The 21,478-nt window shown below is 50.3% G+C and overlaps 10 protein-coding genes across 10 annotated transcripts; 5 read left to right on the top strand and 5 right to left on the bottom strand.

Annotated features, from left to right (window-relative positions):
* Positions 1–2,030: 2,030 nt before the first annotated feature.
* Positions 2,031–3,562, bottom strand: HER10_EVM0009598 (iron/manganese superoxide dismutase). Its single transcript, XM_035479083.1, has 4 exons — positions 3,059–3,562; positions 2,952–3,004; positions 2,481–2,883; positions 2,031–2,414 (listed from the first exon to the last, which is right to left on the bottom strand). The coding sequence occupies exons 1-4, from the start codon at positions 3,104–3,106 to the stop codon at positions 2,292–2,294; spliced, it is 627 nt and encodes a 208-aa protein (XP_035338760.1). The 5' UTR covers positions 3,107–3,562; the 3' UTR covers positions 2,031–2,291.
* Positions 3,563–3,810: 248 nt separating this feature from the next.
* Positions 3,811–4,756, top strand: HER10_EVM0013394 (uncharacterized protein). The gene is made up of 2 exons (XM_035482755.1): positions 3,811–4,157; positions 4,236–4,756. Exons 1-2 carry the CDS (start codon positions 3,934–3,936, stop codon positions 4,474–4,476), a joined length of 465 nt encoding a protein of 154 aa, XP_035339104.1. The 5' UTR covers positions 3,811–3,933; the 3' UTR covers positions 4,477–4,756.
* Positions 4,757–6,816: 2,060 nt separating this feature from the next.
* HER10_EVM0008832 (uncharacterized protein) lies at positions 6,817–8,606 on the top strand. The gene has a single exon (XM_035478341.1). The coding sequence runs from the start codon at positions 7,114–7,116 to the stop codon at positions 7,981–7,983; it is 870 nt and encodes a 289-aa protein (XP_035338693.1). The 5' UTR covers positions 6,817–7,113; the 3' UTR covers positions 7,984–8,606.
* An 89-nt stretch (positions 8,607–8,695) lies between these two features.
* HER10_EVM0002152 (uncharacterized protein) lies at positions 8,696–9,709 on the top strand. Its single transcript, XM_035471877.1, has 2 exons — positions 8,696–8,909; positions 8,963–9,709. The coding sequence occupies exons 1-2, from the start codon at positions 8,775–8,777 to the stop codon at positions 9,020–9,022; spliced, it is 195 nt and encodes a 64-aa protein (XP_035338061.1). The 5' UTR covers positions 8,696–8,774; the 3' UTR covers positions 9,023–9,709.
* Positions 9,710–9,745: 36 nt separating this feature from the next.
* On the bottom strand, positions 9,746–10,923 carry HER10_EVM0011070 (major royal jelly protein; the record flags this gene model as incomplete). The annotated part of the gene is made up of 2 exons (XM_035480512.1): positions 9,746–10,731; positions 10,785–10,923. The coding sequence occupies 2 exons, from the start codon at positions 10,921–10,923 to the stop codon at positions 9,746–9,748; spliced, it is 1,125 nt and encodes a 374-aa protein (XP_035338890.1).
* Positions 10,924–11,397: 474 nt separating this feature from the next.
* Positions 11,398–11,669, bottom strand: HER10_EVM0012582 (uncharacterized protein; the record flags this gene model as incomplete). Its single annotated transcript, XM_035481975.1, has 2 exons — positions 11,398–11,425; positions 11,494–11,669. 2 exons carry the CDS (start codon positions 11,667–11,669, stop codon positions 11,398–11,400), a joined length of 204 nt encoding a protein of 67 aa, XP_035339019.1.
* Positions 11,670–11,987: 318 nt separating this feature from the next.
* On the bottom strand, positions 11,988–13,234 carry HER10_EVM0006275 (uncharacterized protein). The gene is made up of 2 exons (XM_035475866.1): positions 12,645–13,234; positions 11,988–12,575 (listed from the first exon to the last, which is right to left on the bottom strand). Exons 1-2 carry the CDS (start codon positions 13,193–13,195, stop codon positions 12,074–12,076), a joined length of 1,053 nt encoding a protein of 350 aa, XP_035338429.1. The 5' UTR covers positions 13,196–13,234; the 3' UTR covers positions 11,988–12,073.
* A 1,174-nt stretch (positions 13,235–14,408) lies between these two features.
* HER10_EVM0013240 (uncharacterized protein) lies at positions 14,409–16,284 on the top strand (the record flags this gene model as incomplete). Its single annotated transcript, XM_035482604.1, has 5 exons — positions 14,409–14,624; positions 14,682–14,712; positions 14,775–15,208; positions 15,274–15,654; positions 15,712–16,284. The coding sequence occupies 5 exons, from the start codon at positions 14,409–14,411 to the stop codon at positions 16,282–16,284; spliced, it is 1,635 nt and encodes a 544-aa protein (XP_035339087.1).
* A 317-nt stretch (positions 16,285–16,601) lies between these two features.
* HER10_EVM0008721 (TfdA family Taurine catabolism dioxygenase TauD) lies at positions 16,602–18,247 on the top strand (the record flags this gene model as incomplete). The annotated part of the gene is made up of 4 exons (XM_035478231.1): positions 16,602–17,068; positions 17,133–17,619; positions 17,696–18,001; positions 18,076–18,247. Exons 1-4 carry the CDS (start codon positions 16,813–16,815, stop codon positions 18,245–18,247), a joined length of 1,221 nt encoding a protein of 406 aa, XP_035338678.1. The 5' UTR covers positions 16,602–16,812.
* A 453-nt stretch (positions 18,248–18,700) lies between these two features.
* Positions 18,701–19,423, bottom strand: HER10_EVM0013127 (uncharacterized protein; the record flags this gene model as incomplete). The annotated part of the gene is made up of 3 exons (XM_035482494.1): positions 18,701–18,802; positions 18,868–19,184; positions 19,240–19,423. 3 exons carry the CDS (start codon positions 19,421–19,423, stop codon positions 18,701–18,703), a joined length of 603 nt encoding a protein of 200 aa, XP_035339074.1.
* Between the last annotated feature and the right edge of the window lie 2,055 nt (positions 19,424–21,478).

The following is a 21,478-nucleotide window of genomic DNA, read 5'->3' as shown; positions in this document are numbered from 1 at the left end:
AAACGAATGTGGTGGTGCAACAGCTGGTGCTTGCTGGTTTGAGACGAGAAGCGAAACTCCAGTACACCTTTGCGTCCGTCCAGACAGCTTTATATCAAGAAAGCGATCTTATGTACACCAATGCTAGATGACACAGCGTATATGTCTGAGCATTCTCGATTGCAACGCCGACGGGAGGGCCGGCAGACATCCTCATCACGGAAGCCGTTACCCTGGCCTAGAACGTCCTTCGGCGAGGCTTTTCATGCAGGGCGCCGCTGAGAGCCAACAACACAGCAATCGATTCAAGTGTCTCCCTATTGAGTTCCAGAGCTAAATAGAAGTCAGAGGCTTGCCCTCGTGGTTGTTCGAAGCGAGAACGCACAAACCGCACCGTTCGAGTTGCGCCGTTGCCACACGGGTCAAGGAGACCAATACCTGATCTCATCTAAGCCAGACCGTCAGAATTATTTGACAATACCATTCGGACTTCAGGAGGTGATATTTAGAGCCGAAGATATATGTGACTTCTGATAAGAAAAGCCATATAATTTAGCATTCCCACGTAACGCCTACGACGTGTGATGCCACATAGCTTGGAGGCGCTCCAGAGCTGGCACTTCAGAATGCAGCGTTCGTTTGCCGGTAGAATTCGGAAGACAAAATCAATGCTCATGCCTTTTAGATTCGACGGGAAATCTTTGTAGGCAAACAAGAGCGGCGAGAAAACAGAGTCGTGTGAATGAGCACGGCTGCAGATGCCCTCGCTGCGGCTGCGGGTGTCCGTCCCACACAATCTCCGGCAGACAACCCGCATAGTCAAACAATATCATATGAGAAAGACAGGCAAGAAGTACAGATTTGCGTTACCCTGGGCCACAAGGTTGGAGCATAGGGGTACGATTTTGTGATCTGCGTGTTCTGGAGGGCACATGTACGAGAATCTGACGTCCTCATCGCCCCGAATTGTGGGATGTTTGAAGCTTCTGGCTTTTCCAGAGGCCTGGAATCACTATTCTGTAAGGATGTTCCAGCACGACAGATGCCGTACTTATCATCACACATAAGATGATACGGCAGGGAGGAACTTTTTTGCTTTTACATTGGCTTCCAACAAGATGGTGTAACACCGACGCCAGTGCACGCGTTCCGTGTGTGCATGCATGCATTGGCGGAGCTGCGGGTTTCCGACCCTTCAGGGGTGGGACCAAACAGACAACACCTGTTCCCTTCATAACAATATGAAGTTTACAGCCTGTGTCCTTGGTTGGAGGACTAGAGAATGCACCTACACATAAAGTCCATTCATGGACTTGATTCACAGAAACAGTTCATTCCACTTGTAAGGTAGTTATACCGGGGAGGTGCATCCTACAGATGAGCAACCCGTACAGCCAGATCCCGTAAACTTGACATTCTTGTCACATATTGATTGCGGTAGTAGACACACGAGGGCTGTGCGAATGCCACGGCGGGATGGATGAAGGAAGCGCCTTTGTCTAGAAGTTTCCATTGCAACAGAAAAGTCGGAAGATTCTTAATCGGCCGATGGCGGGAGCCATCTTCGTCACTTTGGAAGGGACCAGCGGAGCTTCACGTCTTGTTTGCACTTCATCTCGGGTTGTGTGGGCCGTCTCACACCCGTTGATGTTTGTCCTTGTTGGTACTCGGAGATTTGGATGAGCGGCGGCTGTACTGGACTCGGGTATAGTCCCTCTATAACACACCTTGATCTGCACGGGATGTTCTGTTTGACCAAACCTTGCCCCGGCCTGTTCAGGCGACGATATCGCCTCGATGCGTGGCACGCGTGGTCAAAGGCGTTCGAAGTTACAGTTGTGCGCCACATCACCGAGGACAGGGGGCCTGAATCATTGATCCTCGCACAATACGACCACGTTGGCACTCTGCATAGAGCAGAGTAATGTTCACATACAGGCACATACAGAGCAAAAACACGTATCTGAAACTGTCTTAAGCTCTGCAAGAGGAATCACTGCCAAGCTCTTCCACGGTTGCAGGTTACACGACCGGGTAAGGAGTTGTAAAGTGGCCACAATTGCGGCACCTATGTGTACGGTTTATTTCTCCTCAGCACGTTCAGCCGCTTGATTTGGTTGCGGCAGGTCCCGCTGGGATAGATGAAAGATCAAGTGCATGATGCAGCTGTCTCGCACTGCACCCTGCGAGAGTGCCTGCGCCTCTTCGTCTTACGAGCAAACAACTTTGGGGTAAATAAATGCAGTTATTCATAGTCTCACACCTCAAACTCTGGATACTCTATGGATTTTCTTCATTCTGCCATACTCTTCTCAGAGGACCGCCTTCAATGCCTTGAATGCATCATCTCGACTGCCCGAGAACCTGAGCTCAGAGGTCTTCCAGTTAATGACGTTCCAAATATTCTCCACGTATGCCGCCTTTCCGTTAAGATACTATCACCATCCTTGATTAGTCTACTAAAGAGTCTCAAGCAAATAGCCTCATTGGTGAGAACGAACCTGTAGGTAGTACGCGTGCTCCCACATGTCGACACCAAAGATGGGCACACCCTTGGTGACGGGGTCCTGGTCCTTGGTGGTAACGATGCTGAGGCCGGTGACATCGTCCTTGACCAGCCAGCCCCAGCCGCTGCCGGTGATACCAAGCAGAGCGGCGTTAAAGACCGCTTTGAATTGATCAAGACCACCCCAGATACGAGTAACCTCGGCGATCAGCTTCGGTGCCGCATCGGGCGAAGCATCCGGGCTTGAAGCTGGGGAGAGGTTCTCCCAGAAAAGAGAGTGGTTGATGTGACCACCACCGTGAAAGTTAAGGGCTGCGAGGACCGCGAATCGACTTTGGAGAGGGTTTGCGTTGTAGGTCTCGATGGCTTTATTCAAGTTCGTGGCGTATGTTTGGTGACTGTTTAACACAACAGTTAGTACCTTGGTGACGCATATTCCATTTCTCCCCGGCATGATACGGCTTACTGTTTGCTATGGTGTAGCTCCATGATTTGAGCCGAGATATGAGGCTCGAGAGCCTGGGGATGAGATTAGCAGATGGTGTCTTTATCGAGCAGTGATGGGAGACGAACATCGTAAGCGTAGGGAAGCTTAGGTAGCGTGTACTGCGCGCTGGCCATTGTGAAATATTGATGCCGGGTATGGTCTGGTCAGCAGGATAGTGCAGCGAATATCGTGAGGTCTTGGAGCTGTGTGTAGATGAAGTTGAGATGATGGAAAAGGGGATCGAGGGGGTAAGGACGTAGAATCCAGAGTCACTCCCGCCGGCAAAGACATACAAACGGTCCAAATGAGGGGTAGAAGTGAGCACATTTCATCATCTTGGCAACAAGACTCGCCTTTTCCATGTCCGTTGAGGCCGAGGATGTGACAAACACCTTGATGGCTGCCCTTCCTCCGTCTCATTGACCGGCTCCATTCCGACGTTGCATGGGTCTTGGTGCTAACGCCCACCGACGATTCGGGCATCTCCACCCGCCCATATGCCTCGAAAGCGAGCCCTCGTCAAGATGCATATTCAAGAGGACTATTGTCAACTTCGATATGTGTCTGATCAACTCAACAGTCTGTAAGCCGCGGTGATATGTGTATGTAGCGTAGACCGGCTTAAACATGATCAATATTGCTCTAACTTGCTCACCAGGAAACCCGTGCAGGGTCCCTCCAGTTCCAAAGTTGGGGTCCGCGATGTGCTATGATTGGCCAACTTATTGTTGGTGACACCCCGGTCCGCGACCCATTGACTCTCGTTTTGAGATGACAGGGATAGAGAGACAGATTGAGCACCTTGAGGGAGTTCTTACAGTCGGTCGAGACGTTTAAAGCATCGCGAAGGCTCTGTCTTTGAAGCGGCTGGTCCGTACGGTTGTCCTGGTTCTTACAAGTCGGCCTTTCAACAGCATACACTGGCCCATCAGGCGTACTCACAACTCGTTCGTATTTCACCATGTGCGGCCCAGATACCTGTACCAAGCCCCGAGGCGGCGCTTTGGCCGTTCTCAACCAACCTTGCAGCCAGCACAGCCCGACAACACCGAAACAGCGACTTCGCGGAGATCTCGCTTTTCACACGCCAGGTCAACCGGGATGCTCTTTCGCGACGCATGCGAGAATCACAGGCGGCGAAGGTTGCGATCTGCACTCGTTGTCCGAAATGGTAGTCGTGATACAGTAAGTAATGCTGACGTCAACGCCGCTAGGCAGGGTTGAGTACCTAGCATCTGGTATTGACGAAGCTCTTCTCAACAGTCAGTCCGGCGACCTCACTCGTAGACTTGAAGATTGCGGCTTGTTTGAACGCTTCGCCTTCTCCGGTGCCTCCATTCTAGAGAACGGTTCTATACTGGAGTTAGCGTTGGAAAGACCAGTCTCGCTAGAAGTCGGTGATGATGGCATCATTGGCCGCAGAGTTTCTGTCTTTCCAGGGACAGGAATGGATCACGCATGCGCTGAGGGCATCGTTGGCTTCAACTTTGTCAACGCATTGTGAAAGGAGTAGACCGCATCTGACTTGAGGACCTTATTTTAGCATGGCATTTGGCGTTTGAGCGAGATTGGCATTCATTATTAATTTATGATTTTAGTCCGTAGACTACCTTCGACTCGGAAACTACAGCATAAAAACCTAAGTCCGTTTGCAAAATGAGTGCATCGATACATTTGATTGATGAAATTCATGCACACTATGTCACAGAGCACTTGGGCTAGAAATATTGGTCTACGAGACATACCCACCACCGACCTATTTGTGCTTTGAAATTACCCGCAAGCTAACACCTATTTCTTCTAATCTCATGGGCGTACCTACCCTCAATGGAACATCCTTGCGCGTGTATGTACGACTGCAGTTGGCCATCTTGAGGATCAACGCGTTATGAAATTCGAAAAGCTCTCCCGCGAGTCTCAATGGCCATCTTGGCTGTGGGATATTGCCAATGAGTTTTGAAAATAGTGCCAATTGTTTTATTTCTGCATCAAAATAGCGGCATTCTTGTAAAGTGAGACGTGTGTGGCAGTATAAACTGAGCATCACATTCCATGAGACTGGCCATTACGAAATGATCAGACTGCTTCTGAGGCTCTATCTACTATACTACGACCACACGGCATCTTCATGGGGGCATTTTAAGTTAACCCAAACTTTTCTTGCCATACCTATGTGAAATTGCACTTGATCTCTTTCTTCATGATGATGACCATCGTCTTATTGATGCTTCATCTACGTGGGACCAAAGAACGCCGACGCTATGTTTTCAAGATGCACTAGTATGCAGAGGAAGATGACCTCGCAACAGAGAGCTGCGTCAAAGGACTGGTTGGAAAGGCATCTTGTCATGTCCTCTCCCACTTTCAGTGAAAGGAAAGCCCAAGAAACGATGACACCCAGTGGTAGTTTTTTAAGCACTCAAGCCCTTTCCGGATCATGGTTACATGAGTGAGTCAGTCCCAGTTCTTTAAATGTTGAAATACTTGGGAAGAATATAGAGTCCACAGACCGTCCAGCAGTAATCCTCCAAAGTTTGAAATTGCATGTATTATCGGCAGTCAGGACGACCGACGCGGTGTTGTTGGCCGCGTCGGAAACAGCTCTGGCGACGGAGTCAATATCCAATTGAAGTGATATTACTGACAGAATGCATCATCTATGGTTAGCATTGATCACCAAGAGAAGGTTTTTGAAGGAAAGCTCTGGCAACGGGTATCTTCACGTATTGGCGGTGTATCGTTACATCATGCGACAAAGCCACATCATATTCTACATGCACCGGTGTTCAAGAGACCTGCTTATGATTTTAGAATACCTCATAGGAATAAATTGCAAGAGAGATCGAAAGGCCTTGCGACATTCCGTGTGCTAACATTTAGCTGTCGAAACGAATACGATGCGAGGTGACGTTCAATACGAGGTACGAAAACGGGATGCGAAATCCCCCTCATCAATACTTCGCCTGGCAAAAGTTTTCGGCAAACCACCAGAACAAGAAGATACACCTTTGCCACAAACGATCTCGTTATCAAAGGTGTACGAAATTCTTGAAGCACGCTTTTCCGGAGTCGATGATAGCGTCTGGCTGTCGCCGGCGTCTGGCGTCTGGCGCCTTCACTTCAAGCCGAAGAATGTGAATGGAAAACTAGATAATGATGGGCAAAAACCATTTTCTTCGATGATCCTGCCAAGCCAATCCGGCACTGCTGAGCTAATGTGAGACCGGAAATCTCTGGTTGGGTGAAGGCAAAGCCGAAGAAATTCAGTCTTTAACAGCAAGTGGCTACCGAGTAGTCCCAACCCTAAGGTTAGCTTCTGCTATTCTTGGTTCTCGGGAGGCAACGTAGCATGGCTTGACTCGTGGGGGAGGCAAAATCAATGGTTGGGCAGAGCTTCACGGTTTCCATTTTCTTCCCCTCGGTTCAACGACCCGGGCCAAGAGGTTGGCGGACAGCGGAGCCGGATTGATCGGCCGTTCGGCAGCAACCGACTAGCCCGGTCTTGGTCAAAGACAAGAGGGTCTCTGGTGGGCTGATTGGTACGCTTCCTCGCCGTCTCCCAAGCTGGAAGTCAGGGTCTATTTTCAGCATGTTTCTGACGTCAAGCAAACTCTGTCTTCAAAGAGCCTCTTCCCGTTCTGGAGAGGTTCGGCCTGGTTGGGAAGTGAAAGACAGCCCGATGGTCTGTTAAGCCCCTGCCACAAATATGGGGACCTCCAGACGCTAGCCGAGCCATGAGATCATGAGGTCCGTGGAGATATTGAGCTGTCAACCTTAACAGGTTAGTTGCCGGGGCGAACGGCTAAGGCGAGGTGGGTTGCTAGTCAATACGAACAACTTAGAACATTTTTCCCGCCCTTTTGGCTCCACAGACGAGCCTCTCGCACACAGGCGAACACGAGATGTTGAAGTTTCTCGCCAAAAGAGAGGCGGAGAGATCGACTTTCAGAGTCTTACGATGTCTTGAGTAACGTGTATATAACCATTGCAACATCGCTGCTGAAATGTTGTAATCGCCCTCATCACACTCAGCTTCATCAACAATATCAGCAACTTCAGAAACATTTCATCTACAGTCATCCCTATTTATCATTGACATCTCCGGCATTTTATAATTACATACGTCTTACCACCAACCAACATGATGAACAAGCTCGTCTTCGCTCTGGCCATGGCCTCCGCCGCCGTTGCTGCTCCTCTCAACGCCCGCCAGGACGCATGCCAGGACGCCTACAAGGCCTGCATTGCCGCCGGTACCCCAGAGGTTGCTTGCTCTTGCACTCTGACCGCCTGCGTCGGTGAGGATAACGCTCGCAACCGCGAGTACTGTGCCTCCGCGACGGCCAACCTCCCCAAGCCCACCTCTACCGGCATCCCCGGCGGCTGCAACCCGGCTCATCCCGGATCTTGCCCCTCCTCTTACTTCACCTACACCACTGCGACTGCCACCGCCGCTCCCGCGCCAACCTTCACCTCCATCTCCGGAATCCCGGGTGGCTGCAACCCTGCTCACCCCGGATCCTGCCCTTCGTCCTACTTCACCTACCCGACCCTCACCGCCACCGCGGTGCCTACTCCCGCACCCACCTCCGGATCCGGCGGAAGCGCCCCCGCCTACCCCAACCCCAAGGCAGTCGAGGGTAAGACTTGGACGATCAAGGACATGACCCGTTACTGCGGCGAGAAGAACGACGGCTGCGACTACAACTTCGCCATCGAGGCTGATGGCAAGACTGAGCGCTGCACCGTCATCCGCATGCCCGGCTCCAATGCGGCCACCGAGAGCTGGTCCGACCAGCCTTGCACCTCCGGCTCCAACTTCAAGGTCTCGTGGGGCTACGTTGCCAACCCCGCCCCTGCCTTCGCCGTCGTCACCGTCGTCAACGGCAAGGAGCTTGCTTGGTTCGGTGTCTCTGACATCAACGGCAAGCCTGTCACCACTGCTCCCTCCAGCCCCTTTGGCTCTGGACAGTTCGGCAACCTCGGCCCCGAGCAGGTTTATACCTACTGAGCGGCTTTGAAGAATTCGACTGAAAATTTGCATACATTGCTTTTAGCGACTATTGATTTAACGATACGATACACCGAGGCATATGATACGAAGCATAGAGGACGCACCCAAAACTAGACACTCATTATGATAATGTTCAATACTCCCTGTACGAGTTATATGTACAAATACACAATCCTTAATTATTTACTCCTGCAAAAGATCTTAGCGCCCAATGTCTCTCTTGTTGTGGTGCTCATTAGCTTGATAATCTCCCTCGGCTGATATTTGTGTACAAAATTTCTAGCTTGCGACGAGTATGGGCATGCCCTCGCTGGATTTGATCCACACTGAGCTTGATAATGTAGACGCATTTCGTGGTACCAATTCGTGCACGTGACGAATCTGCCTCTTCTCATCTAAACGTGTCAATTGAGATCGCGGACTCGCCGTGGTGAAAAAGAGCCGGCGGACGTTTGGAATTTGCTTGAAAACCTTAATAAAGTGTGAAATCCACTAAATGCTTGCACATAACCCCTTCAGCTTTTCGAATCAGAGACTGCACAGACTCATTGTACTGAGTCAAGAAGCTTTCACGGGGGATTATGTGTTTAAGGAGTAGAAAAAGGGGGAGATTGAAGCGTGATAAAAAGCCAGCGAGGCGCCGAAGATTCAATCTGTGTTGAATGTTATCAGCTTTTGTAACGACTTCGCAGACGCCCCAGTGCTTCAAGACATCTGTACCAAACGACGTAATCGGAATTATACCCAAACTCTCAATCGAAAATCAGCATTCGGCCTCTTTCGCAATCATGAAGTTCATCACGGCAATCTCCTTCCTCTTTGCTGCGGTCGCATCCGCTCAGTCCTGCGTCGGCAACGAGCTTCAAGTTTGTGAAGGCAACAGGATCAAGTTCTGTAACCTTGCAAGAAACAACGTCTTCGATGTGAGCAGTCTTATCAAAATGTCATCAATACCAAAGACTAACCCTTTCTCTAGTACATGGACTGCGGCAGGCAGAAGTGTCACAACGTCGATGGAGGAGCAAACTGTCAATAATCTGGGCGTGGCACTGAGCTTGCAGGGGGATATTTTGAATGAAATAACGGTCTGAGGCATAGAGGTATTGGGGTAGAAGTCACTGATCTGAGCTAAAGACTGATCTGGGTACGTCATGAAGCACGGAATGATTAATACTGATTGAGAGCTTTCCCGGCGTTGTAGGAATTCCCAACCATCATCGGCGATTCCGGCATAACGTCCGTGTTAATCGCTGCGAATTGCACACTCTTGATTCCTCTTTAGACGGAACACGCTCCCAGAATATGAGTCAACGCAACATCATTCCACAAATGGTGCTGGCCATGTTATGTGTGCATCGATGACAGCGACGGCTAGGTCGAAGTTCCTCGGAATTGGGCAAGATGCATAATAGTCTACGATATTTCTACCTGGTCATGATACCTTGTCTCAACTAAGTAGGATGAAGTTTGATGGATGCCCAGGACCAGGTTCGATAGTACAGTAACATTAAGCTCTTCCTTTGCCCCGACTCGCACTTTGCACAGCTAGTTCATTGTCATGTTCATTTTAGATCCAACCTTCGTGCCGTTATTTGGAAGTTTAGCCCTCAGCAATGAAAAAGGACGCTGTCTTGAGTCTGTTCCGGGGTAGACTGCCGGACCGAATGCCAGCTGATTGTTTGTGAAGTAGATATATCCATCCGTGGCAACAGAGAACTTGAATCCCACCTTGGTCAACTGGAGGTGTCCATGATGTGATTCAGGAACAGACGGGACTTATCGTGTCAGCCCAGTTGATTCTTGAATCTCGCAAGAATACCTGATCAGTCCCATTCTCGGGGTTGAAGAAGTTGATTGCGTTTTGCTCGAAATTCCCGTGGTAAATGAATCCATTCGTGTCCGTCTCAAAGCCGTCAGAAAGACCCCTCTGACTCTCCGTCACAACGGCTGCCTGAGCTCGTATCTCTGATGTTGGACCATTGTCTCGTAGACGTTCTGTAGGGATGCTGTACAGGTATCGATTGCCAACGCCACCAAAGTACAATGTCTTTCCATCTTTGCCGAGAGCGATACCATCAGCACCAAAGGTCAGATGACCGGCTCGATTGCCTGCCTGATTCGCGTAGAGCTCACGGCCCCAGACAAATGCGAGAAACTGTCGGTCGCCTTGCACGTAAGGACTTCCGTCAAGGTGCCTCCACGATTCACCAGATCCGAGATCGACGACGATCAAGCCTGTCCGGCCCTCGCTCGAAGAGTCCGTGATGTAAGCAACACCTTCCCCGCTGCTGGTTAGACTAGGATCCAGGTCAAATCGCACGTCGTTCAGGTATGTGTCCGGGTAGGCGACAGTATTGGGAAAGACGATAGTCTTGATGATCGAATTTGTGGTCAGATTGACGCCGACTAGCTTTGCGCCACCGACGCTGGCAGGGACGAGAACGCCCTGAGGTGTCAAGACCCTGCCAGTATCCAAAATCCAAAGACGATCCGCACTGTCAATGACCACGCTTTGAACACCAATCAGGTAGTTCTTGTAGTTTGCGCCCGTCGGAGGAGTAGTGGTGAAGTTGATTGCGCCGCCAGGTGGATTGTTGAACTCGGCACTTGGGTACGGCTTCTCAATATTGTTGTCAAAGAGCTCGGCGACCGTGTACTTGCCGTTGGTACCATCATTTGTGTTATTTGGGTCCAGACCACCAGGGTAATTTGAAAATCTCCGTCCAGTTGACGATACGGCAACGCCTATTCAAGTATATGAGCGTCATGCGCGAGCGTTCTTGACTTTGTGACATTACCCGTGGGCCACTGGTCGTTGTACAGATGAACGACTTCGAGGGACGGACCACTTCGTCCTGAGTCAAAGATGAGGTTCTGTGCCCTCGCTGGATGAAGACCAGCCAGAGCTGCGACCAATGTCAACTTGAGAGAAATCATGACTGCTGAAAGCTTGAACTAGACCTGCTGCTGTTCTCAAGTGAGAGCTCACGGGGCACAACGCGTTTTGGGGCAGTAAATTAAAATGACTATTGGTTATATGCATGCACTCTCTCCCCTCAGAGACTTCGTGACCCATTGGATCCATGACGCATGCATCCACGCCTGTTCACATCACCTTGAGGATTGCAAAGCGCCCAAATTCAGCGTTAGTGGTCAATTTTCTCATTCCTCAACTCGCAATTCTCCAGAGTTCGCATGCGGACACTCGCTTAATTGCCTGTATTGAGCCGCTAACCACCACTGCCGTGGCACTAATTGTTGGCGCTACCACTCCATGAGCTCATCCTGCGGGGAAGCTAGGAATTCAGTACCGATAATCCCAATCGGCGAGTGAAGAGCGTGTCCGTGGGATTGCAGGTGATGAGTGCCCGTTGGAAATTATGTTTGCTGCCTGCTTATTGTGAAGGTACCTTATGACGAGAAGGGGTCGTCCGCGAAGCTGATGGAAATAAGGTAGTTAGAGGAAAGTTCAAAGACACTTCTCGTCTAGTGGGTCGATGTTCTTACAATGTGTTGCCGAGACCATCATCGCACACTAAACGTCCCTGAACGGGACTGCACTGAGCACCATCAAGTACGACTCTGCCTCCGCTATTATCCTTGGCCGGAACACTTTTGGCCGGTGCAGCAACGGCAGATGCCATGAAGCTGCTTAGAGCAACGACGATAATAGAGAACTTCATCCTGAATGTGGTGCTTGGAGAGCTGCAAGAATTACCGAGTTGAATGAGTATGTCGTGATACGCTTAGATCTGGCCAGCCAGGAGTGATTGAATGTTTTTGTTTGTGAAATGAAAAGCTAGCTCGTAGGAAATGACAATAAAATCTTCCAAAGATGAGAGGTCCATCGCGCTTTTAATGTGACTTTGAGCAATTCAAGCTTAAAAGGGGCGATCAGTTCTTTTGGTCGAGATGAGACGATGTCAGGGTACAGTTGAGACGAACACCCCGGTCACATCCCACTCGGCTGTCAATACGAGCACATCGCGAGTATCAAACCTTCCCCCCTGTGTTCCACAGTCAACCAACAACATTGTCTCACGTTACCCCACACGCCTCAGGAGTATTGTTTCGGCCTTGGATTTTCCTACTTGAGAAAGTGAAGCACCAACTTTTTGTATCCCTCTATGCTTTCAATCAACTCCGGCACACGGATGAACTCGTCGGGCCCATGAGCTACCAGGATCGACCCTGGCCCGTACAGAACCCTGTTGTCGCAGTACTCCGCCTTGAGTCGAGGTACGTCAGTCCCGAAAGCCACGGGAGCCGCATCAAAGCCGTCAATCTCCCATTGCAGTAGCGCTTCGGGGTACTCAAAAACAAACTTCAACTCCACGTCCGGATGTCGTGAAACGATCTCGGCAACCTTGGTCTTGATGCCGGGCAGGTCGGAAACCATGCGAACCTCGCATAGTGCCTTGGCGGACGGGGCGACGATGTTATGTTTCTCGCCTCCCTCGATAGTTCCGATGTTGAAGGTGGAAAGGCCGAGGAGGTCGGATTCGGGCCAAGTTGCTGCGGAGAGGTCATTCAACACCGCCAGCAATGCACAAGTTGCGCTTTTGCCGAGATGGGGGTAACCTGAGTGACTACATCTTGGCTTTAGTAGAGCTTTTGGATGACTATGACCTCTTCGGGGTTGTGAAGGGTTGACTTACCAAGCGACGCCGTTGGCGATCACTTCAAATGCCACCTGCCCCTTGTGACCCTTTGCAAGTTTGCTCTCAGTCGGTTCAGCAAAGATGCCAGATTCCCACTTTAAGCCCATGTCATTTGCAGCGATCATTCCGTGACCGCCGTTTTCTTCACCGACAACAAACAACAAGGCGATATCTCCCTCCTCCTGTACCTTGGCTTCCTTTCTCAGTTCTTCTGCAGCTAAGATCTGGGCTGCCAATGGTCCAAGGTCGTCGGACGATCCTCTTCCCCGGATGATATCCCCATCGATCGTTAGCGGAATATGCGGTGGTACAGTGTCCATATGGGCTGTGAGAAGTACACGTGTCTTACGTGAAGAGCCAAGGTATGCGTAGACATTATGGCGAGACGATTCTGGTGAAATAGGTATGCGCTCGACGGTGTATCCTAGCGAATGAAGATGATGTTCTAGGAAGACACCAATGCTTTCCTCAAGTTCGCTGGTGCTCACGATTGACATGAGCGACTTCAACAAGCCCACCACGGGGTGATCCATGATAGCAGATGCCATAGCGTTCGATTGGCTTGAAATCTGCGTTCTAGAACTACTTCTGACATGTAAATGAGAGGAGCAAAATGCGGCAGTGAATGTGGCTGGAACGGACCCCTCTCCGTCGACACAGGTACGGAGTTCATAGTTAGTTAAGAGAGACTTCCCCAACAGTGCATTAATACCCTAAATTGTGAGTCACAACCAACCAACAGTCGAATGTGGATCTATCGGCGGGAACCACTTTGCCGGGCTTTGGTCAGTTCGGGCCAACATCCGCCTTGCTCGGGATAATTCCCGCGTTAGTTTCTTGGTGCCTAATAACGATGTTGTAGCCATTTCAGTCACCCGGAGTCAGAAATCAATGCCAATGACTTTTTTCCAAATGTTGGGTTCTACTTCGGTGATGCTAAAGTAATTACGTGCACCTGACAAGACTTTTACCACCTCAGCCAGGCCAAGCTGCAACCGGCTGACTACAAGCCTCCCTAAAGAGTCATCGTCATAACGTCGATAAAGGAAAGCATTTTCCAAATGCTTCTGATTTTGTCTGCTGCCCGAACTGAAGTCGACGAGTATTTGACCGCTGTCGTGAAAGGCCTGGCTTCATCAGACGTCTGTGAAGTGTCTACTTGCAATTTGGTAGAATCTGTGCTCTTCAACGGCTGCAATATAGATACTGAGAAACAGCAAGTATGCGGAACATAGCAAACGTCAAGCTGGCTTGGATCCATTTTGGAACTTGGTCATTTTTTGGATGCCATCCGAACAAAGCTTTACTGATGCTCTAGGCATAACGCCAGTGATCATGTCACATCCTACCGACACGATAATGGATGGAAATCCCACTTGCACTAATAACCGATGGCGCACTGATCACCCATCACTTTCCTATACCCTGTAGGTCCAGCTGGGCAGCTCAAGCCAGGGAATAGAGCTAATTTGCATGTTGGGATCTCCCAATGTGGGTGGATTCCTTCTCAATCCTCCGCTTGATGAAGATCCCCAATCAACGATGAGTAAATCTCACCGAGCTCTGCTGATGTCAGATCAAATGTCTCCGCCGGGTTAGCGTGGCATTATGTATCTCTGATAGCTTGCAAAGGTAGGTGATATTCCAACCTAATAAGAGGATGCGCCCTTCTTACCTGCCCTCTGTAAGTCGGAAGCACTTGGGGATCACAATTGGAGACATTTCCGCGTTTCCTCTTCAGCATCACCAAAGACCTTTCACATGGCGGACGACGACTCGAAGACTGTGGGTGGCCACATCGGCGTTGTCGGCACCGGCGCATTGGGACTCCTCGCAATAAAGAACCTCAAGGAGCAAAACCTCAAAGTAACCGCGTTTGAGCAAAATGATCACCTCGGTGGGCTATGGCACTTCTCGCCCAGACTAGATCAAGTCACCGCACTTCCAATGACATCTTTCAACACCTCAAAACAGATGGTGAGCAAGGCTTGACCTTAATGCATCAGCGACGTCTGGTACTCATGCAAATATCAGGCGCACATCACAGACTTCCCCTTCGCGGATGGTAAGATACTTCATCCTGGCCGCATGGGTATAATCGTTGCTAACGTTGCCATGTGGTCTTAGATGATGCAACACACCCCACTGCGAAAAGTATCGAACGGTACCTCGAAGCTTACGCAAAGGAATTTGATCTTCTGCCTCATATCAAGTTCTCCACCAAAGTCAACAAAGTAGAACGAGATAACGTCAACGGGAAATGGGTCATACATACGCTCAACACACTCCCAGGCATGGAGACCGGTCTTCAAAAGCATGTGTTCGATCGAGTTGTGCTGGCCACTGGAATCGTCAATACTCCAATGATGCCATATATCAAAGGCATTGAAAAGTTCGAGGGAGAGGCCAAGCACTCGATTGAATTCAAGGACCCATACAGATACTCGGGCAAAAACGTTCTGCTCATCGGGATTGGGGCTACAAGTGCTGACACGCAGTCGTTTCTCAAGAAGGCAAATGCTCGCTCAATCACAATCAGTCATCGTCAGCAGTTCTATCTGGTAAGTTGCCGGACTCTCGAATGTGATTCTACCTTGTAAGGGTATGGTTCTGAATGCGATCACAGGTCCCAAAAATGGTCCGGGGTAACGCTTTCGACCACAGCATGACGCGCCGTGCCCTCACAATCTTCCGAAGTCTAGGTGATTGGTGGCCGAGGGCTTGCGCCATGGTCTTCACAAACGCTTTGGATAGCGCCCGAAGGAAAGCATATCCCTGGCTCAGCAAACATCCGTCGTTTGTGGCTCCCCGGGTTCTCGCAAGCGCAGAGCATCGGATTCCGGTTCTATCAAATGACCTCGCTGAGAACTTGAGGGACGGTATCACTCGTACTGTTCCTGGGGTGAAGGAAGTTACTGGGCCCAAATCGGTCACTTTCACAGACGGTACAGTTCTAGACGACATTGATGCCATCATCATCTGCACGGGATATGAATACGACTTCTCGGTCATCAAGGGCCCAGGTGACCCTACCGACCCTGCGAAAGCTCCCGATCAATTTGAGCGCATCAACGCAACTCGATTCAAGGACCCTCATGTCCAATTCGCTCGCTTGTATCGAGGGTTTCTGTCAGAGGAGTATCCTGAATCACTTGCGTTCATCGGCCACTTCTTCATCCTGAAGGCGCCATTTGTGTTCAATGACCTCGTCACGATGGCGCTCGCTAGTCTCTGGAGCGGAAAGGTTTCTCTCCCCTCCGCCGACGTGATGACGCAAGACATCAACAAACACTACGACACCGTTGTGGATACCCTCGGACGCGGGCCGCTACCCCACCTAGGATTTAGGATGTTCGGCAGCGACACTTACACATGGTTGAACAAGGTTGCAGGAACCGGGGTGACGGAGAGGGTTGGCTGTTTCAGTAGGGAGGCCTGGAAGCTTTGGTGGAGCGACCGAAAATTCTACAACTTGCTCATGGACGGTGCCGATTCACCGGCGGTCTACCGGCTTTTCGAGACGGGGCGGGGCCGGAAGGCTTGGCCGGGGGCCCGCGATCAAATTTTGAAGGCTAATAGGGAGGTGAAGGAAATGAGCGAGGAGTGGATGAAGAAGAACGGTGCAAAATCAAAGTAAACTTGCTGGATTTTCTGTATCAAGTATATGGCAACGAATCATTTCATGACATTGAAATAGGCACTGTCAGTTATAGGTAGCAGTAAGCATCTAAGGCAAGGCATCCACTTCCAGGTGTTCACGCTCGTTTTTAACTGTGCATATTATGATTAACGACGAGTGTTGCATATCTCTGATACTAGTAGCATGGTAATAGAAGGTCATTACCCCGAATGTCCCTATACTTTCACGTGAGGGGTGATAGTAGTGGTCATCAGACGATCGGCTATTCGTGAGCCATTTCAGCAAGCATTACTCCACTTTCTCCGCGGCACGACATCGAAGAGAGCAATGTCGCCATCACCACAGCGAAACCGGAACAGACAACGCTCTCGATATCTGCTGTCTAGACATGAGAGACTCAACTTCAACAGAGCCAACGAGCTAACTTGCATTGACTAGCCGGAAATCAGCAGTATCTCCGGATAGCATACACTTCTTGAGCTTTCAACTGTTACAGGAGACACCTGGCACACCCTGTGTACCACTATGGCCACCGCTACTTTGGCCCGTCCAGTACAGCCGGACATTCAGTATGCCCCTGACTACCAGAAATTCCAGGCTCGGACTGCGCGCCGAGTCCAGGAGCCTGGCCTTCCCAAAAGCCTGCCCGAAGGCCTTCCGCAGAAGTTCACGAGCGATATGGTCTGGGAGGGAGCAACATTAGCCAACGAGTACAATTGGACGTATGCCCTCACAACGGAACAGCTTGACGAACTTGACGCAGCGCTCGCTCACTTCAGAGGTAGGATGGATTGCCTTACATGAGACCCGCAAGATGGGAACCGGTAGCTGATCAATCCACGAAGCGCTGAATCTGCCGCTCGGCCACATCAAGCAGGAAAACTTTCCCCTACCTAAGCTCCATCCCGAGCTTCGAAAGCTCTCATACGAGTTGCACAATGGGCACGGATTCTTCGTCATCCGTGGTCTCCGTGTGGATGAACACACAAGAGAAGACAACATCATCATCTACGCAGGCTTGTCCTCGCACATCGCACCACAACGCGGTCGCCAGGACAGGCAATATGATGGGAAACCAGCTGATGTAGTTCTCACTCATATCAAAGACTTGACTTTGACGAAGGACAAGGGCCAAATTGGCAGTCCTGCTTACACCGCGGATAAGCAAGTATTCCATACGGATGCCGGAGACATTGTCTCCCTATTTGCGCTCTCCACTGCTGCGGAGGGCGGCACGAGCAAATTGGCAAGCATTGCGAGGGTTTACAACGAGATTGCTAGTACGCGTCCTGATCTCATCCATACCCTCACGCAAGACTGGCAATTTGAGGTGTAAGTAGCTACATGCCGACGGGAATGAATCGATGTAACGAGACGAGCATCAGCTAATGATTTGTTTGATTGCTAGTTTTGGCAAGCCCGAAAAGTCCTTCACTTCCCGGCCTTTGGTGCATTACCAACCTGCTACTTCAACGACGCCTCAGCGTTTAGCTGTGCAATACGCTCGTCGCTACTTTGTCGGCTACGGCGCCCTCCCTCGAAGTGAAGAGATTCCGCCAATCTCCGAGGCACAAGCGGAAGCACTCGATACTCTTCATTATCTCGGTGAAAAGTTTGCCGTCAACCTGGATTTCCAGAAAGGCGACATTCAGTATGCCAACAACATGGGTATCTTTCATGCCAGGGATGGGTTCACCGATACTCAAGAGCAGCAGTAGGTTCATGCCTCAAATTTCATTGAGTTCGAGAGCATCATCGTGTTAACAAGTTGTTTCTCAATCGCCATAGACGTCATCTGCTACGACAGTGGTTGCGCGACCCAGAGTATGGCTGGGAGACGCCAGAGCCATTGAAAGAAAGATGGGCTCAATTGTACGAAGGCGTTACTCCGGATGCTCAAGTATTCCCTCTAGAGCCATTCATCCGTAGCGAAGGAAACAAGAGTAAAGGAAGGTCATGAATCGGCCTTTCGTAACCATCTCTGCCATATTATGGATGTATGACGCTTTGGTTACTAGGAGTCGTGTCTGGGCAAGGTGCTCATGAACTTGATGCTTACAACCCGGCCTAGCCAATGAACAGCTGCGTCTCTATAGGTGCATCCTAATGCCAGGAGATTGAGATGATCATGGCCACTCGAGTACTCGTTTGGGTTTGGGCAAAGGGCGTGCCAAGGGGCTGGTACACGTGCCAATTTTTTGTAGTGAAGTTGACAGGAGGAGCATATGTACAGCTTTCACCACCAAGTCCCCACTCAATACATCTCGCCCGCCCGTGGGTCAACTGCCTTACCAATAGCTAAGTACTTTATAAAATGATGAGGATACGAAGCGTGATACCATATTTGATCGAGTCTTGTTGGGACTGAGGCCTTTATAATACTGGCGTATCCTACACATCAGGAATTCCCAGTCTATACATCGAGTTTGACCATGACGCCAATGCTCTTTCCAAAACCTTGGTACTTTTGCAGCGCCGCCTGTGCCTCCGGCTTGGTCCAAGCAGCCTTTGCTTCCTGTCGCAGATGTTAGCAGTGAATACATATAATCTAAGATCGTGGCAATTATGTGGAAGGCTCACATCATCACTGTCCCATCCCAAGATACCCAAGCCAGTTGACTGACCTCCATCGACACTCTTTCCTCCGAAGTGGACGGTCTGGCCGAGGGCAGCGACTAGGTCCATCCAGGCCTGCTTCGCTTCCTCGTGCTTACTCTCGTCTGCAACATCAATGAAGCAAAACTGAGTAAATGTCTTGGGCTTTTCACCGGGAAGCGGACCAGTCTCGAACTTTTTGACTCGAGGCTCGCCGCCGGGACTGGCCTTGAACTGCTCCTCACGCTCTTTGATCCACGCCGACTCAGCAAACGCCTTGTCATCTGCCGCGGACTCGAAAGCTGCGAAGAGATTTAGGTACTGCCAAGCAACTTGACTTCAGAAGGAGGATCTCACTTATCGTTTGCAGAAATTTGAAGTCTGTCACGGGTGTTCCGTTTTCGTTGATGACATGTCCACCAGCTACTCCAATAACGCCTGGCTGCTTCGCGATATCTTCCTTGACCTGCGGCCATGCTCCGAGGAACTCGTCCTTCTTGTCGGCAGGAATGTTGGGGGTGACGACAACGAGGAAAGGCATTTTGGCTTTTGTTATGTTCGGGGCTAGTAGAGACGATGGAGTTGTTTTCGTTAAGTCTTTTGGCGCTAACCGGTCTACGGTGATCTGCTTGACTTTGGTTTCGATGAAATATTGAGTCTGTGTTTGCTTGAAGTCGGTTGATGAATGCGGTCAATACGAGGTTTTTATGGCTTTCGAGAGGGGTTAATTCATGATTCAAAGACCCTGCTGTGGTCAGTCAACCACTGACCCCGACACCGACCGCACCTTGCACCCGGAAATCCCGGCGGTGCGGCATGACAGAAGCCAGGCGCCGTCAGACGAGTTGCGTCTTAGAAGCCCCCCTGGCAAAAGCTGAGAGCCACCAGCACGTCGCCGACCGACTCCAGGTCATCTAATGTCGAACCCCCTCCCGTCGCGGATGATACCACCGGCAACTAGGGACGGCTCTCAGGGTCCAACAGCCCATTGGCGGTGTCCACTAGGTAAGTTGCATGGTAAATAAACCGCGTGTATGCCGTATCGTGAATGCTTCAAGCCAGGAAGTGAAACCCAGGCGGAGCCGGGAACCGGGGGTCAGCCCAGTGTGGGGTACAGTCGCTGCCACGGCGGCGGAGGACGGGCCGGCGGGCTTTGACGAGACGGTCTCGGTTTTTCGTCTGATCCGTGATTTATGCCCCCTCCACCAAGCCGAAAGTCTAATTCACTCGGCAACCTGCTTGGAGGGCTGCATGAATCCAAGCCGGCAGCCCGGCGGACATAAGGTTGACTAGGTCAGGCCTAAGAAAAAGGGGTCCTTATGCAAGTAACAGCTGTCGAATCACCGCAGGCGAAGTACGTATGCTGCGCGAGGCAGTGCCAGAACCCCGAAGGTCTTTCAAGGCGCGAAAATTCCTAATCGAGTGCTTGACTGTATTCAAGCCAAGGGTTCATCTCGTATTGCCATGTATTACGATTTACGAAGCTGGAAACACCGGGGCAGAATGCGGGGACGAGCACATTGAGGCATGGAGCTGCGACTGAGTCTGACACATGAGGAAACGTTCCAGAACAAGTACAAACCTTCGGGGATATATCAATATTTCGGGGAATTAGCGAAGCAGCCCGTACTCATATCCAGACTCTACAATACTTGTAATGTTGCTGAGGAAGTTTGAACGTCTCAGGCTGGCGTGGAAAAAGTAGATGCGAGTACAATCAAATGGGCGAAGTCATGACTTCGAGCTTTTGCATCAAAGATCAGCAGTACTTAGACCTGGTCCACGGGCTGGATACTAGGCTAATGGCATGATTGTGATCAAGACTTTGTACTATTTTCGTCCCTCGAATGAAAGTGCTTTCTCCTTCGGCACAAGATATACGTGATGGGCAATGACCGACGCCTGCTTTACGATGTGGACTGGATTGTTCGGAGTTTCGGACAAAATAAGGTTACCGAATTAACAAGCAAACGCGTGAAGTAGCCTTGCTCCCCTTCGATACCGAGAGAACTTCCTGCGAACGACATTGAAGTCTTGGGAATAATGCATATGCACTGCTTCGAGTACATGGCTCGACCGGTCGAGTTGAAGTGGCGGTGTGAGATGGTTCAATGACTCGCTCCTGGCTATCACAAAGACAGGCCGATGCGCTACACAGTTCTGTCATCAGTTTTCCACTTAGAGAAGCCTTGCCCGAAGGTAGGATTTATTCTCACTATCGACTGCAGAAGAAAATCTGGCCAAGGGTTCTGATACTGTCACATATCAGCAAAGGGGTACGCATTATGTGCCTTTTCGTTCCGCCCGAAACTCGCCAGAGATCGTGTGTTTGTGTGTATGTAAAAGTGAGAGGGGAAAAAAAAGGGAGAGAGAGATGTTGTTGAAGACATACGACTCTTTGCTCTTTGGATGACAAACTACATACGACGTATGAAACAAATCTCCTCTTTGATTCTCATCTTCATAGAGCGTCGAAATCCATGAATAATACTGCCTGCAGAATATTCATGCCTGACCTTATACAGATCGCACAAACTTTCCCGACACTCAAAATGAGGACTTTTCACACTGAAATTGGGAGCTTGGCATCTGAGAG

The sequence above is a fragment of the Colletotrichum scovillei genome (genome assembly GCF_011075155.1).
Source record: "Colletotrichum scovillei strain TJNH1 chromosome Unknown Contig00001, whole genome shotgun sequence".
NCBI lineage: Eukaryota > Fungi > Ascomycota > Sordariomycetes > Glomerellales > Glomerellaceae > Colletotrichum > Colletotrichum scovillei.
This window is presented reverse-complemented; position numbering and strand designations above follow the sequence as displayed.

What these genes read in the sequence shown, in the direction of transcription:
- HER10_EVM0009598 (XM_035479083.1), bottom strand. Translation starts at nt 3,106, where the DNA reads ATGGCCAGCGCGCAGTACACGCTACCTAAGCTTCCCTACGCTTACGAT. An exon ending in AGCTTCCCTACGCTTACGAT is followed by an intron (nt 3,005 to 3,058) that starts GTTCGTCTCCCA and finishes TCTCATCCCCAG; the next exon opens with GCTCTCGAGCCTCATATCTC. An exon ending in AGCACGCGTACTACCTACAG is followed by an intron (nt 2,415 to 2,480) that starts GTTCGTTCTCAC and finishes GGATGGTGATAG; the next exon opens with TATCTTAACGGAAAGGCGGC.
- HER10_EVM0013394 (XM_035482755.1), top strand. Translation starts at nt 3,934, where the DNA reads ATGTGCGGCCCAGATACCTGTACCAAGCCCCGAGGCGGCGCTTTGGCC. An exon ending in GAAATGGTAGTCGTGATACA is followed by an intron (nt 4,158 to 4,235) that starts GTAAGTAATGCT and finishes TCTTCTCAACAG; the next exon opens with TCAGTCCGGCGACCTCACTC.
- HER10_EVM0008832 (XM_035478341.1), top strand. Translation starts at nt 7,114, where the DNA reads ATGATGAACAAGCTCGTCTTCGCTCTGGCCATGGCCTCCGCCGCCGTT.
- HER10_EVM0002152 (XM_035471877.1), top strand. Translation starts at nt 8,775, where the DNA reads ATGAAGTTCATCACGGCAATCTCCTTCCTCTTTGCTGCGGTCGCATCC. An exon ending in CAAGAAACAACGTCTTCGAT is followed by an intron (nt 8,910 to 8,962) that starts GTGAGCAGTCTT and finishes CCCTTTCTCTAG; the next exon opens with TACATGGACTGCGGCAGGCA.
- HER10_EVM0006275 (XM_035475866.1), bottom strand. Translation starts at nt 13,195, where the DNA reads ATGGCATCTGCTATCATGGATCACCCCGTGGTGGGCTTGTTGAAGTCG. An exon ending in ATCGCCAACGGCGTCGCTTG is followed by an intron (nt 12,576 to 12,644) that starts GTAAGTCAACCC and finishes GCCAAGATGTAG; the next exon opens with TCACTCAGGTTACCCCCATC.